This window comes from Zonotrichia leucophrys, chromosome 11 (assembly GCF_028769735.1).
Source record: "Zonotrichia leucophrys gambelii isolate GWCS_2022_RI chromosome 11, RI_Zleu_2.0, whole genome shotgun sequence".
Taxonomy (NCBI): Eukaryota; Metazoa; Chordata; class Aves; order Passeriformes; family Passerellidae; genus Zonotrichia; species Zonotrichia leucophrys.
This window is the reverse complement of record NC_088181.1, coordinates 12,357,815-12,371,583: the sequence shown is the minus strand read 5'-3', so window position 1 is coordinate 12,371,583 and position 13,769 is coordinate 12,357,815. Positions and strand designations below refer to the sequence as shown.

General features: G+C 43.3%; 1 protein-coding gene across 1 annotated transcript in view; it reads left to right on the top strand.

Moving 5' to 3' along the window:
- Positions 1-1,172: 1,172 nt before the first annotated feature.
- NKD1 (NKD inhibitor of WNT signaling pathway 1) overlaps positions 1,173-13,769 on the top strand; it is a 109,054-nt gene continuing 96,457 nt past the window's right edge. The window contains exons 1-3 of the mRNA XM_064723269.1: positions 1,173-1,573; positions 1,714-1,746; positions 2,026-2,183. Coding sequence (XP_064579339.1) covers positions 1,549-1,573; positions 1,714-1,746; positions 2,026-2,183 — 216 coding nt within the window. The 5' untranslated portion in view covers positions 1,173-1,548. The remainder of the gene's footprint in view (positions 1,574-1,713; positions 1,747-2,025; positions 2,184-13,769) is intronic.

Genomic DNA, 13,769 nt, shown 5'->3' with positions numbered 1-13,769 from the left:
TTAATGGCATTGCATTGGCTGTGCTGTGCAGTTGTTTCATACCAGACCTTCACCACATCCATGTGCTTTGGAATTCCTTCTAAAAATGAGCTCCAAGCCTGACCCTCCTCTCCCGGTCCCAATTCCCTGCAGAAGTGTTACTACATATGCTTTGAATCTTTTTTCAGATGAGCTCCCTAGTCTAACTCCTTCCTCCCTGTGCTTGAAACATATGGATTTGAAAGCACAGATGTGGCCTTGAAGTTTTTTGGACCAGGCCCATCTGGGTCAAACCCTACATAGTTTGACTAGTAGTTTCTTGAGTTAAATTCTCAGAAGTCTTCATTTTTTCTTGTTCTGAATCTACTACGTACTCCCTTTTATCTCTCCTAGTTGAACTACAAGGATCTCCAGGGAGATGTGATTTTCATAAACAGAAATATAATGACCAGCCAGAGGAAGAAAGCAAAATTTTAATGACTGTGAGAACTATCTTTATGAAACAGCAAGTTTCCCTTTAGTTTATGCTCTATGTAAAACCCACACCATTCATAATTTGGAGAAGTAGGGGAGATTCTTTGTAAATCTCATCTACTTAACTAATAATGAAAAAAAGCTGAGAGAGACTTTGTCCTCCTGCTGCACCATTTAGAATCACTCAGAAAGGGTTCCGGACCTGACCTCGAGAGCTGCATTTTGGCATTAACAGTTACTTCATTAGGACCACTTGTGTGCGAAGGGATGCCCGTGAAAAACAATTTGCACGACCAAGTCAGCAAAACAACTGCTTTTCCAGACACGCTGGCTTCCTCCGCGATCCAGATCGGCGGAGCGGGGAGCGGAGGGGCTCAGCGGCGTGCGGGGTGCCCGGAGCCCCGCGGGCGGCGGCGCGGCCCGAGCGGAGCCCGGGGCCGGCCCGTGCCGGGTCCGGCCGCTGCTCGGGGGCGCGGCCCGCGGGGCTCGGCGGCTGCGGAGGGCGGCGCTGGCGGCGGGGCCGAGCCGGGCCGAGCCGGGCCGGGCCGGGCCGGGGGGCAGCGGGCGCCTTGTCCGCCCGGAGCCCCCGGGGCTGCGCGGAGCGGGGCCGGCCCCGCCGCCCGTGCCTGGCTGGAAGTGAAACGCGCCCCGGCTGCTCCTTTTTCTTTCTTCTTCTTCTTCTTTTTTTTTTTTTTTTTTTTTTCCTTTTTCCTTTTTGAGCCTCCAAAAGGCTCACTCGCCCCTTTCATCTGCCGCCGCGGCCCAATGGGAAGGCGGAGGCTGCCTGCAAGTGGTCTAATCTCAATGAGGTGTCAATCATGTTCCCCGGTGGGTGAAGTAAGGTCTTTTGTAACCGCCTCTGTCTTTGGGAAAGAGAGGAGAGAGGAGGAAGGCTGGAGCGGAGAGGGGGACGCCGGACCGTGCTGCAGGAGAGGAGCTGAGATTTGAGCTCGCTCGTGTGTTAGCAGGGAGAAGCGGCGCACATGGATTTCTAAACACGCTGGGATTTTATATATCTACAAAAAATAACAACAAGCGAACCTGACCCTACTGAAAACAGTCAAATGAATCGTAATTGCAGATCAATGCAGAGAGATGGGGAAACTTCATTCGAAACATGGTTAGTTCCTTTCACTTGCTACTTCCTTAGCCCCTTCCCTTTATTCGGATTTTACTCGGTTTGTTGCTGTGATTTTATACTGGTGTCTAACGATCTTCCTTTATTATTTCCCTCACACACTTTCCTCCGGATCTGCCTAGCTGCCGTTTGTAAACCCAGAGAAAGTCCAGAAGGTAGGGATGACTCCTCTCTGTTAGTAACTTTGAACGCCTTCCCCCGGTCCGGCCGGCTGCCCCCGGCCCCCTGCCCTCTCCCCTCAACTTTCCGCCGCGCTTTGCTGTCTGCGCGGCCGCCCCCTCCCAGCCCCGCTGCCAGCCCCAGCCCCGGTGCCAGTCCGGGCTTCAGCCCCGGTGCCAGTCCCGGCTCCAGCCCCAGCCCCAGCCCGGGATGGCCGCGGGGGTCGGGCGGGCTCTGCGGGCGGCTCAGCGGCGGCATTGTCTCCTCTTTTCTAGGTGATAGTTTTGCGGTGAACGCCTCTCTGGCTCGCAGAGGGCTGGAGGACTGGATGGTGAAGCAGAAATACTCCGGGGGCAGCAGCAGCGGCGGCAGCAGCTCGGGACTCCAGCACGGCTGCCAGCACCGCGCCGTGTGCAGGCTCTCCAGCGCCAGGGTATGTCAGCTTCCTCGCTGCCCCCCCGCCCCTTCCCTTTGAAATACTGAAAGGCAAAAGCTCTTTCTACATCCCTCTTTCCCTCCCAAGGGGCGGTTGTGCAAAGGAAGGTTTTCTTTGCCCTAATGTTGCTCCGAGGCGCTGCCCCGTGGGTGGTTTCCTTCAGTCCTTTGATGAAGTTAGAAGCTGCAGAGCAAACTTGGTGAGGGTACAAAAGCCAGAGGAGTAAGGGAACCTGACTGCTGGTGTCTGGGCAGCAAGATTAGAACAAAACCTTTCACAAACAGGAACAAACAATCTCTGGGGAAAGCCCAGCACCCAGCCAGTGTGCGATAGCTTGTGAGCCCTGATTAGTGCACAAGTTTGCCTGTGACATTTTGGCAGTCAAGGAGAAGTCCCCGAAGAGTTACTGTTATTTATTTGCTCTTTGCTAATAACGTGAGGCTGACTTTCCCCACCAGAGTTGCTGTGCCAGTTGCTTGTCCCGGCTGTCTCACTGGTCACTTTCCACCCCTTCTCTTCCCTTCAGTCCTCCTTGTAAAGCTGGGCTGGAGGAAACATTTCAGTTGCCGTTTTCTTTTATTTATTTTTAATGTTGTCTCTTTAAACAAAGAGGCATGATGGGAGGTAAACAGACTTAACATTACTTAGATATGGTCCTCATAGTGTTTCAGGGTGTGATCCAGAGCTTATTGATGTTTACTGAAAGACTTCCATTGACTTTGGATCAAGCCCTGAAAGTTTCATCACTGGAAAGGTAACCTGAGAGATGGGGAGATTGGAATCTGTGCTTCCCAGCAAGCAGTGTGGCTTTGAAAGCACAAGCGGAGCCAGGGCCACCAAACCTCCTGCAGGCTCTTTGCTTTGTCAGCTACCAGTTGTATTGTCAGAAGCCTGGACTTCTTGTGTCTCAGGAAAAATTCACTTGCAAGTCAAGAATGCTTCATTTTAGGTGGGATGTGTAAGTGAGTAGAAGATGTGTAGTATGGGAAAAGCTAATGATGACATTTCATATTCCACCAGTATTGTATTTTGAGGAGCATAAATTGTGTGAGAGTCACTAGAAGTAAAGACAAAGGGGTAAGACATTGATTTGTTGTAACTGATGAATATAATCACCTTCAACTTGCAGGTATGATTGGTTGAAGTGATATTTATTGTGCTTTACTAGGAAACAATATGTTCAAAGAAAGAAGTTCTCATTAACAAGAGTATGTACTATGATACAGATGCAAAGAGTAAGAGCACCTGTTTTTAATTATTTTCTAATTATCCCAGTTTTTGTAAGTCACGTTTTTTACGTATGTTCTACCTTTCACATGTATGTTTTCTAGAAAAGAAGCCCAACTCATCAAACTAAACAAAGATTTAATATAAAGAGTTAAAGCTGAAAACTTTGACTTTAGTTTGTGAAATGTATTTTCTTCCACAAGGGTGATTTGCTTTCTGAAAAGAAGAAAATATATTTTGTCAAAGGTCCTTTCTATTCACAACCCTCTTCAGTTGGTGAGGTCTGCTCAGCTGGAATGACAGTAGAACAGTATTTCCCCTCTTACTCAAGAGGAAGTCCTCCTCTTGATGGCTCAGCAATTAGCAAGCCATTAACTAAATATTAGTCTACAGTTTTAGTACATTATAAAACTGTAAATAGGTTTAAGTGTGTTTAAAAGCACCGTTCCCATGAGGCCTTTTACTGTCATACTTATTGAGATGTTTCTGAATGTTCAAAAATATTTGCCATTTGTTGCCTAATGTATAGGTAGTATCTGTGTGCGTGTATAGCCTGCTTGTTGATTTAGTTTAATTGTCATCCTGTCACAGGCACACTGAGACAGCTACATTAAAGTTCCTTTAAAATACGAACTTTTGGAATATGTAAGGATGCATTTCTAATCCTACATTGGAACCAGATGTGCCATATGTACAGTCATTTTGACAAGGATTACGGAGTCACAGCTATTGACTCCATAACTGAGGCTGCATGGCTGCTTCTCTTCTGAGATCTCTTTGATCTCTTGTATAATTATACCAAGATACAAAGGGAATTGTAGCCTAACCTCTTGGTTCTTTGGTCTCCTCAAGATGTACAAATAGTAGTTTCTTCTGCTAATGGTTAGTCACGGGGTCGTGTGGGACAGTGGTGTAGTCCCCAATAGCGTACTAGTGTTGCACTTTAATATACCTTACTGCACTTGAATCTTCTCCTTACTGCTTCAAAATTCATCCTAAAATGTTCAATAAGCTTGCAAAGCTCTGTGGAATGGTACAGTTTTATTGTGCTACAGCTGAAACTGTGATTTCTCAGTAAAACACAGTGTTTTCCCCCCCAAAAAAGATCCCAGGTTACCGTGTTTGTGACTTATGGCAGAAAGAGCTAGATCAGACACTGATGAAAATACCTGCATTCACAGAAACATACAGCTGTGTTAAAAAAATAATGGTCCTAGAAGTAATTTTCCTAGTAGGAATTGTTAACCAGAGCTTTGTTGATGATGGTTTTGTTAGTATGTAGGGCCTGAATTTGGTGAAATTCAGTTAACTTTCAAAGATCTGTTGATGGGAGAGGAGAGCACCTAGCCTGAAGAACTCCCAAGACTGAAAATTCAAAATTTGAATAATTTTAATCAAAACTTGGATGTGATAGTACAGTTTGATTTATTTTACTGTCTGCAAGCCAAAAGCCCTGTCCTGGTTGTAGTTGGAAGTCTGTTTCTCTCAAGAACAGACAGTGAATTGTTCTGCTAAAGTTAGTCATCCAGGGGAGATGACACTGAAGTTCAGGCAATTCATGCAGTATTTTACAAGAGGAATGAGTAACTAATACAGGAAAGCAGTAAAGTTTCATTTGTAGTCCTCTCTAGAATGATTGAATTTACAATTGTTGTGTAGGGGAGGTCTTTACATCACTTCACTCAAGGAGAGTTCCATGATACGACTCCTTCTGAGAGTTTCTCAGAGAAGACTTCCCTCAGCTGATGTGTTGTCCCTGTCGTGTCCTATCCCTCTGTCTCTCCCCTCCAATTCACTGATAGGGCAGTGATTAGCGTCCAGCTGTTGCCAGAAGTGCTCTGGGAGGGCTCTGCTGGTGGATGGTCGGGTGCAGGCGTGGGCAGGGATGTGGTGTGGTGGGCGCTGAGCTGGGTGGGAGCTCCGCGCTCATTAAAGCATTGCCACCCGCCCGGCAGGGGCTGCTCTGCTCCAAGGGTTTTAATGACTCTGCTGGCCTGCAGCTTCCACATCGTGGGGGATTAAAGGAAAAAGGAATTCTGTTGCATCCATGAAAAGTATGAGGTCCAGAATCATCTTCTGGTTTCAAAGCTAATTGAAACCACTGAGGCTGTAAATCTGCTAGCAACTGAATACGCTTCTTTTGCTGCTTTATGAATGAGTTAACTTGTATCCAGAAAGGTTTTTCTGATACTGTGGATTATCCTGTATAATTCTTACGCTTAAATTTATTCAGTGTGTTTACTTTTACAAACTATTTTTGGAAATCAACATTGTTTGCAAATATTCATGTATTTATTTATTTAACTGAGAAATGGTTCTATGCTAGAGGGGGGAATATTAAATATGACATTTGCTTAGTTCCATTTACTTTTATCTTCAAAGCCATAAGAAATTTTACCAGGTTCTTGTGCGTCTCATTGACATCTGTGCTTGGGAATGGAAAAAATATCCTATTTTTAATTAGGTTTCAAACCAACTGTCAGTGAACAACATTGTAGGTAATCATTTTAGGTAAAATAGAAATGACTTTAGCTTACCACTTCCACTGAGCTTGTGAGTACTAGTGATCCCCATGTTCAACCCTAATTGATATTAATTAGAGTTGAGTATCTGGTTTGGGACTGACACAGTATGAAATTCTGAGGCGCATCAGTCCTTCAGAGGTGGGGCTTGTTCTCCATTTGTTCTGTGCCTGTAACTGCCAGTGACATTAATGGGCATTCCTTGCATGGCTGAGAGGAGACAACACCAGTGTCAACTTCACTGCTCCTCTAGTATGATCAATCTTAAATTAAAAAAGAAGCCCTTCCTAGTCCCCCACTGTTAAATTGTGTGTGTGTGTGCATATTAAAAATACATCGCCTTACAGAAGACACAGCTGTAGGTCATTCATCCAAAATGAAAATAATAAACAGAAATGGGATTTTTTTTTGGTGTTATGTACATGGTATGGCTTAAAGGCCATTGAAATACAGGATTTAATTGTAGCACTACTTTGGGGTCATTTAGTGGGTAAAGTGACATTTGAAAGTCTGCCTTCTTACTGGTATGGTGACAAGAGCAATGAAAGTTTCCTTGGATGTTATCTCGAGTGATTGCTTGAAGTGATTTTTTTTAACTGAAATGTTTTCAAGTCCATTAATGTCAGTACTATATAAATAATTATTTTTATTGACTCTGAAGATGAAAATAAACAACAGGCCCAGCAGTTCTTGATATTGGTATGACTAAAAAGTATTTTAGTACACAAAAATATTGTCTATGGCATTTAAAATAAAATTACCAAACTTTGTATTGAGGGAGAGAAAAGCAGAATCTTATTTAGTGTTGAAATTTGGTGCCAACAAACCAAGATAATTTAATTAGTGGTGTACATAGTATATCTTGACAGCTCTGGTTTGGGAAAATTATAATATGAATATTAACAATCAAAGAGTCTCTGCAAGTATTAGTGCCATGGTGATGAGATTAGTGAATTGGCCAATACTGTAGCAGAAAGCTGGATTCCAGGGGAATTATCCTTGAATGATACCAGTTGGTGCAATTAAAAGCCACAATTCAGTTGCCATATGGAAAGTGTTAGGCATCCTTATATGGTTTCAAAGCTATGTGCCAGAGGTTAAATTGACATATGAAGAAAAGCATAAATTAAATATTTTGTGTTATGAAATTAAAAGTTGACTTTGCCTGAGCCATATGGAGGAGGTAGATGGAAGACTGTCTGTATTTCATCAGGGCTTGTTTTATAGGTGTTTCAGATTTAATGTGGTGCACTTTTAATTTGGCATGTTGATTGGAAAGCCAAATGGCCCATGAAGTTTCTGCAAACAATCTCATTAAAGGAACTCTTTTTTTGATCTCTAACAACCCTCCTTCTCCCACCCCCGCCAAAGTGGAGTTACTTAGGTTGGTATTTGTAAGAAGAAAACATATTCTCTGTAGTAGCTGGGTCAAGTCCTCATCTGTGTCTCTTGAGCTCCTGATAGTTCCTGTTGGCTTAGTGAAACTTTAGTTCTTCTGAATGAGAAGGCCTTGGTTGTGGAGTGTATTCTCTTCTGTAATCTGGGATGAAAAGTAACAACAATTTGTTATATTCTTTAGTATCTTAAATGTAAATAATGCAGTCCAGACTTCACACTAAAACTTTAGTTATAATAAAAAAGGGTTGTTTAGAGCACATGATAGTTGACACAGGGGAATGTTCTTTACAGTAGCATTCATTAACAGAAGGGTTTTCTGTAGGTTTTGGGATCTGTAATAAGACCCAGGAGCAGCTCAGTAAGTAGCTATTTGTATGCACCCTTCAGAAGATCATCTCAGTTGACTTTTACGGTTTCTTTTGAGTTGAGTTATGAACAGAGGAAAGAGAAGTCTCTTGAGTACTGAAACTTTGTAGGAGTTAGTTTTTCCAAAGTTGGGGAAATAATTGTTCAGCAATGATATTTAAATCAGAATGGAACATTGCTCCCAGTGCTGCAGATGTTGGCCTTTATAGAAATCCTTGCAGACGGATTTTGCTTCGTGAATGTCAGCATCAAACCTTGGTTGGAAAGCAAATGGTAGATGTTCAGACATATGAAATACGTGAAGTTGTTTTTTGGTTGTTTCTTTTTTTAATGGAACTAATTTTTCTTCATATCCCAGTTACTTTGAATACTTGAGAGTTATCTATAAATATCACATAGTTTAAAACCTTTTCATGGAAAATGAAGTAAAGTTTTAGTTAAAAAAATTAATGTGAAGGAAAGGTCAAATATACTTTCTCTGTGAATTTATTTAGTCATATCTGCCAACATTGGCAGCAAAACTAAGCCTGTATTTACTCCTACAGAGTAACTACAGTTATGAGACTGAGTTGGACTGTATTGCATTCAGGAATTATGAACAAAGTTCCAAATGCAAAATCTTCATTGTGTCTGACTTTTGAGCCAGCAAAGCGTGTTTCTATTGCAATATCTCATGACGTTTCTCATTGCAGTAGTGGAAAGCCAGTGGTGTTAGCTGTGGTGAAAGGGCTGTGTTGGCTTTTAGTGTAAGCTAAGAGAAAGGGGAAATGGTTTGTGTACCTTCAGCCACTGCTCCCCTGGTGTCTCTGCAAGGGGATCTGTTGTACAGGACATTCACTTTCTGTAGGCTTCTGGATTTATTGTCATCAGAGCAATATGGCATGTTTTTTGTTGCCTTGTAACTTGCTGTCCACTGTTTAATAACTTGCCGTGGGACTTGGCTTTCCAACAGGCTTTTGTCTGTAAGCAAGTGTTCAGCTGGATTCCCAAATCTCTTTGTTTTGTGATGTGTCTCACATCACCTGAGAGGTGCCCATCGTACCTCAGGAGTACTTGTGGTTTAGCCATACAGAATTTAATTGTTTAAGGAGTGCTGCAGTGTCTTTTGGAGTGGTCCTGTAGCACTTTCAGAAAAGGTGGCTGAGAGAGGCCCTCATCACTATCAGTATCTGGAGGGAGGGTGTCAAGAGGCTGGAGCCAGGCTCTGCTTGGTTGTGCTAAGTAATAGGAGAAGAAACAACTGGAAGAAACTGATGCACAGAAATTTCCACCTGAACATGAGGAAGAACTTGTGCAGTGACCAAACCCTGCATCAGGCTGTCCAAGAGGCTGTGGAGTCTCCCTTCACTGGAGAGATTCAAGAACCTTCTGGACACAATCCTGTGACCTGTGCCCAGGGATGGTCCTGCTGGAGCAGATGACCCAGATGATGCGGTCCCTTCCAGCCTGAGCCACTCTGCAATTCTGTGGTTTGGCCTACTGTATATTATAGAGCAATAAATGGTCCTATTGTTTTGGTCTGTAAAACTTCTGCTGGTATAAATCTTTTTGCTCCTCTGATGACCAGACAGTGGCCACAGGAGACTGAAATGCTATCAGTGCCTGAGAAGTTCCTCAATGGCCAAGAAGAGCCCTGTAAAAATACATCTAAAGGGTCCCAGCAGTGACCAACCCCTCAGCAGGGGAGCAGCAGACCCTGTGGTTCCTTGGTTCAAACCAAGGTCCCTGCCAAATGTACATAGAAGGTAGTTGTTCCTTAAACATAGGGCTATTAATAAAGCTTAATACTTGTCAACAAGACTTATCAGGCAAGCAGTTTTTCAGCCTTTTGTCAATGCTCCAATAATTTGGTAATTTTGTCCATTAACCCTCCTTAGTCTGAGAATTCAGTGGACTCTGAAACTCATTGAGTTGACTGATGGCTGGGTGTCTCAATTACACCTTGAGAGGGGGCATCTACCAGCCTTGCTTTCAGTTTGAGTGGGTTTGGATTTAAATGCAGGCTCAGTGGCTCTTGTTTCTTTGTGTCATTTGCAATGAGAATGGCTTGAGAATGTGAGATCCTCCCTTAAATGTTTAGCTATGTTTCAAGCAAAATTTGCAGCATAGGACATTTCAGGTGTCTGGAATTTTTAGCCATGTATCCTTGGACTTCTGACTAACAAATGCGGGCAGTGTATGTTGCTTTAGCTCAGAGGTGGATTGGCATGTGGTCAGAACAGTCTGTGCACTGTCCACCCAGAGAAATACTTTGTGTTTTGCGATTAGGGTGGAATTTAATGCATTTGGGGGCATTACTGTGGCAGCTTTAAAGGGATTAAGTATATTGAGGTTCCTATTAAAGTATAACATTGTGATTCAAGATCTGTGAAAGAAAATCATGCATGGGTGTTTGATCTTGGGGTGCAGCCACACATGCTGTGAGGCATAAAATAAGGGGATAGACTCAGTAGGGAAGTGACAGAACAAAGTACCATCTTGCAGGAGAAATGGGATTTGGGAGCAGCCTCGGATCTTTTGATCCACACTCTGATGCGGATGATGAGTGGTACGGAGGTGACAGATTTGTCTTGGGGGAGGAAGGAGAACGGTGGGTAGTGTGTCACATTGCCCTCGGAGATAGTTTGCTGTCTGATTCCCCAAAGATTTGATAGTGGTAGGTAAGGACTAAGCTGCTTCTTGTCCTATCTTAAAAATCTTTCATACTTCCAGGACAGTTAGTTTCAAGAGAGTTGGGTAAAGAGGGTAGTAGCTGTAAGGCTAAGCCTTGTGCCTTGTGTGAATAGGAAGAACAAATGCCTGTTTGGGGGAGTGGGGATTTCTCAGAGCAGAGTCCCTGCCCTGAGCTCACAGAATAACAAGCAGTCTCTGTATTGCGTAAGATGCTGTGGTTAAGCCTGTATCAGTGTTGCTGTAATAAACTGCTCTTTTTGAAACAATAAATAATAATTTTGCCTGTGAACTCTCCAAGTCTCTCTCTGTTCATGTAGTGTACGTGTGTATACACTACGGACAGTCATTCCCCTGTAAAGAGAGAACATCACAGTCCAGCAAACAGAATATCTGTCATTCCAGCTGAGCAAAGGTCTAAGGCAATAACCCAAAATATCCTGGAAGAAATTCTAAAAAGCATTGAAGAAATCAATCGTCTGATCCTAGAGGAAGGTCTTTGATGTACTCCTGGTAAGTTTATACTGGGAGCCTGCCTATTTATGGTCAGCCATAGACGTTCTATATGAAAAGTGGATCAAATAATTTCATAAGCTCCTGCTGTAAAAAAAAGATGGTTGATAATTTTCTAAAGCGTACACACTGTTTAAATGTAGATTGTGGCTTTTAGCAGAAGGCCAGGTGGGGAGGAAGGTCTTTTCAAAACAAGTACCTACAGGAAAATAAATAATACTTTGATATTTTTTCCCATGGAAAAACTGTGCCTCATTTAGCCATCCTGAATATTTAATTTTATTTTGAGGATAAACTTCATAGGTTATCTCAGTTAAAGCCACTCTTATTTATGCAAAGCTTATGTGCAAGGTCTTGTTCCTGATGTGGATTTATAGGTAAAAGGAGTTTTTTCAAATCCCATAAATAATTTACATTTAAATGTATATTTTTAACTAACTCGGTGCAGTCAAGTAAGACTGTTTCTATATTTTTTAAAAATCCTGCATTATTTCTGTGATGCTTTATGCAAAAGTCCTGCTGTAATAGAGGGGAAGCTTCTCATTGGTTTTAGTGGTTTTGTATTGGGTTCTCTGCCACATCAGTGGAAGATGAGGGAAGGTTCACGAGACTAATATTCTTTTAATCTGGCAGCTACATTGCTGGTGTAATGGCAGTGTATTTTCCCCTGCAGATGAAGTTTATCTGATTATTTTATGACAGGTTCACAAAAGTTTTTCCCAGCTGTACTGCCACTTAAATTCCCATTTGTAATTAGCAATGTAATTTTCCAGATAGGTTTAAAAAGCATGTTTTGAAAGAGGCTATTCCCACAGCTCTGCTTAATACCCATTAAAATGCCACATTTTTATTGTATGAAGGTGTTTTTTTATCTAATTAGGTTGGTTTGTTAAAGTATTGAACCACATCTCTTTTTTTTTTTCTTCTACTCTAAGGGTGTTTTCAATCATTTATTTATGACTAATAGGAAGCACACAAAATCTTTAACTCTGGACTAATGCACGGCATAAAGAAGTAAATGAGATCTCTTCCTGTGAAAGCTATTGTACAGGGCTTTACTTTGAAAGACAGTTGCTCTCAGACTGCAATGTGGTGAAGTGTAACAAAAAAGAAAGAAAAAAAACCCCATAGCATTTGGAAAGGAAGTATTGTATTCACTGATGCTATATAGACTTCACTGGAATTTGGTCATCAGCCTTACCATGGCACTCTTTTCCAGATGAGTGTTTGATTTCTTTTTTTTTTTTTTTAATGCCATATAGGAGAAAAAGAAAAGTTGTGAGAACTCTGTACTGAAATTCAAAAGTAAGGCACATTGAAGTAGCTCTGTGTCCTTGGGCATTTGCTGCTATCCAGGAGGGACCAGCTAGACTGCAGCATGCAGGTGTTTGTGCTTATTCATTTAACATACATGTGTTCAAATACAGAACAAACCTCTGCTAAAACAATCGGCCTTTAATCTGTGACCACCTCTGATTTTCCCCATTTTGGAAAGACAGAAAGCAAAGGCACTGCAGTGGGAAGCCCCCTAGATTTGTCAGTAATTGAATAACAGACAATGGGTAATGTCCTGTGGGAGAAGCAGAAGGGCTGTGAGGTCCCTTATTAGCTCTGCCAGGGTAATCTGACCCTCCTCATGTGTTTCTGATGGCAGCACTGGCAGTCCTGCCTCCTCAAAAATGAGGGGAATTTCACCACCACTGGGGAAAGTAGGAAAGCTTGTCAAACACAGAAGAGCAGAATGGTTAGATGAGAAAAATGCTAATGATGTGCCTTTAGAGGTATGTGTTAAGGAAGGAAAGAGTCCTGGCCTGGTGTGCAGTCTGAGTGCCTCCTGATAGCAGCAGGAACCCTGTCCAAAGGCAGGGTGAGGCTTGCTCCTTCCACTGTCTCAATGGACATGGGCTCTAGTCAAGCTGATCTGCTACTGCACATCAATTCCAGTATCCAGCAGGGTGAGGACTGGGCAGCCACTGCTGCCTTCAGTTAGAGACTCTTCTGAGCGGCACTCCAGCCTGAGAGTGCCAGATCAGGGGGTGGATGTGCTTTAAACTGGGCTGGCACATCTCACTGCTGCTAGGGAGCTGGGTGCTAGTAGCTGATGGCAGAGCTGGGCAGAGGGAGCTGCCTTGCTAGAAATGTCTTCTGATGTTCAGCCTTATCTGTGTGTTGGTGGGAGAGGAAAAACCCCTTGTGTTACCTGGACTTGGAAAAACCCCTTGTGTTACCTGGACTTAGCCTTCCACAGCTGAGCATGTTCCTTCTCCTGCCAAGGGTGATGAGCAGTGTTCTGTGTCATGCCTGGTGCGTTCCTGACTCTGTTGTGCCTTGTGCAGCTTTGCAGGGTGATGCCTTCCCTCTGTGTCAGCACTGCTGTGGCCAGGGACAGTGGCCTTTCTTCTGCTGACCAAGGTCTGCTTGTGGCTGGGTTTTCCCAAACTTCTGCTGGAACTGCCTGCCTGAGCTGTACAGAGAGGGAAAGGTGCATGCTTTGCCACGCAGTTTGCCACTGTGCTGTTGATAGGAGGGATTTTGGAGTGAGTGATCTTGGTGGAGTAGAAAGGGTTACGTTGTTGAAGTTGCCCAGGCGCCAATCCGCTGGCACACCGCAGGTGATCTCGAGTGAATGTTGTTTAAAGCGCCTGTCCCACGGCTTCACAAATGTGCTCTGACCAGAGGATGTTTTTCTAACTTCAAAGGGCTTCTCAGGCTGGCTCGGTGCCTCACAGACTGAGTCCACAATTCCTCTCTGCTCATGATGTGTTCTAACCATGTGTGATTTTTTTGGTATGTGATGTTTTCTTAAAGAGGCATTGACCTGTGTTCAAGTGAAACTTGCTCTTAAGCTTGTAAACACAAACTTGTCGTGTGGGCAGTTTTCATCTTA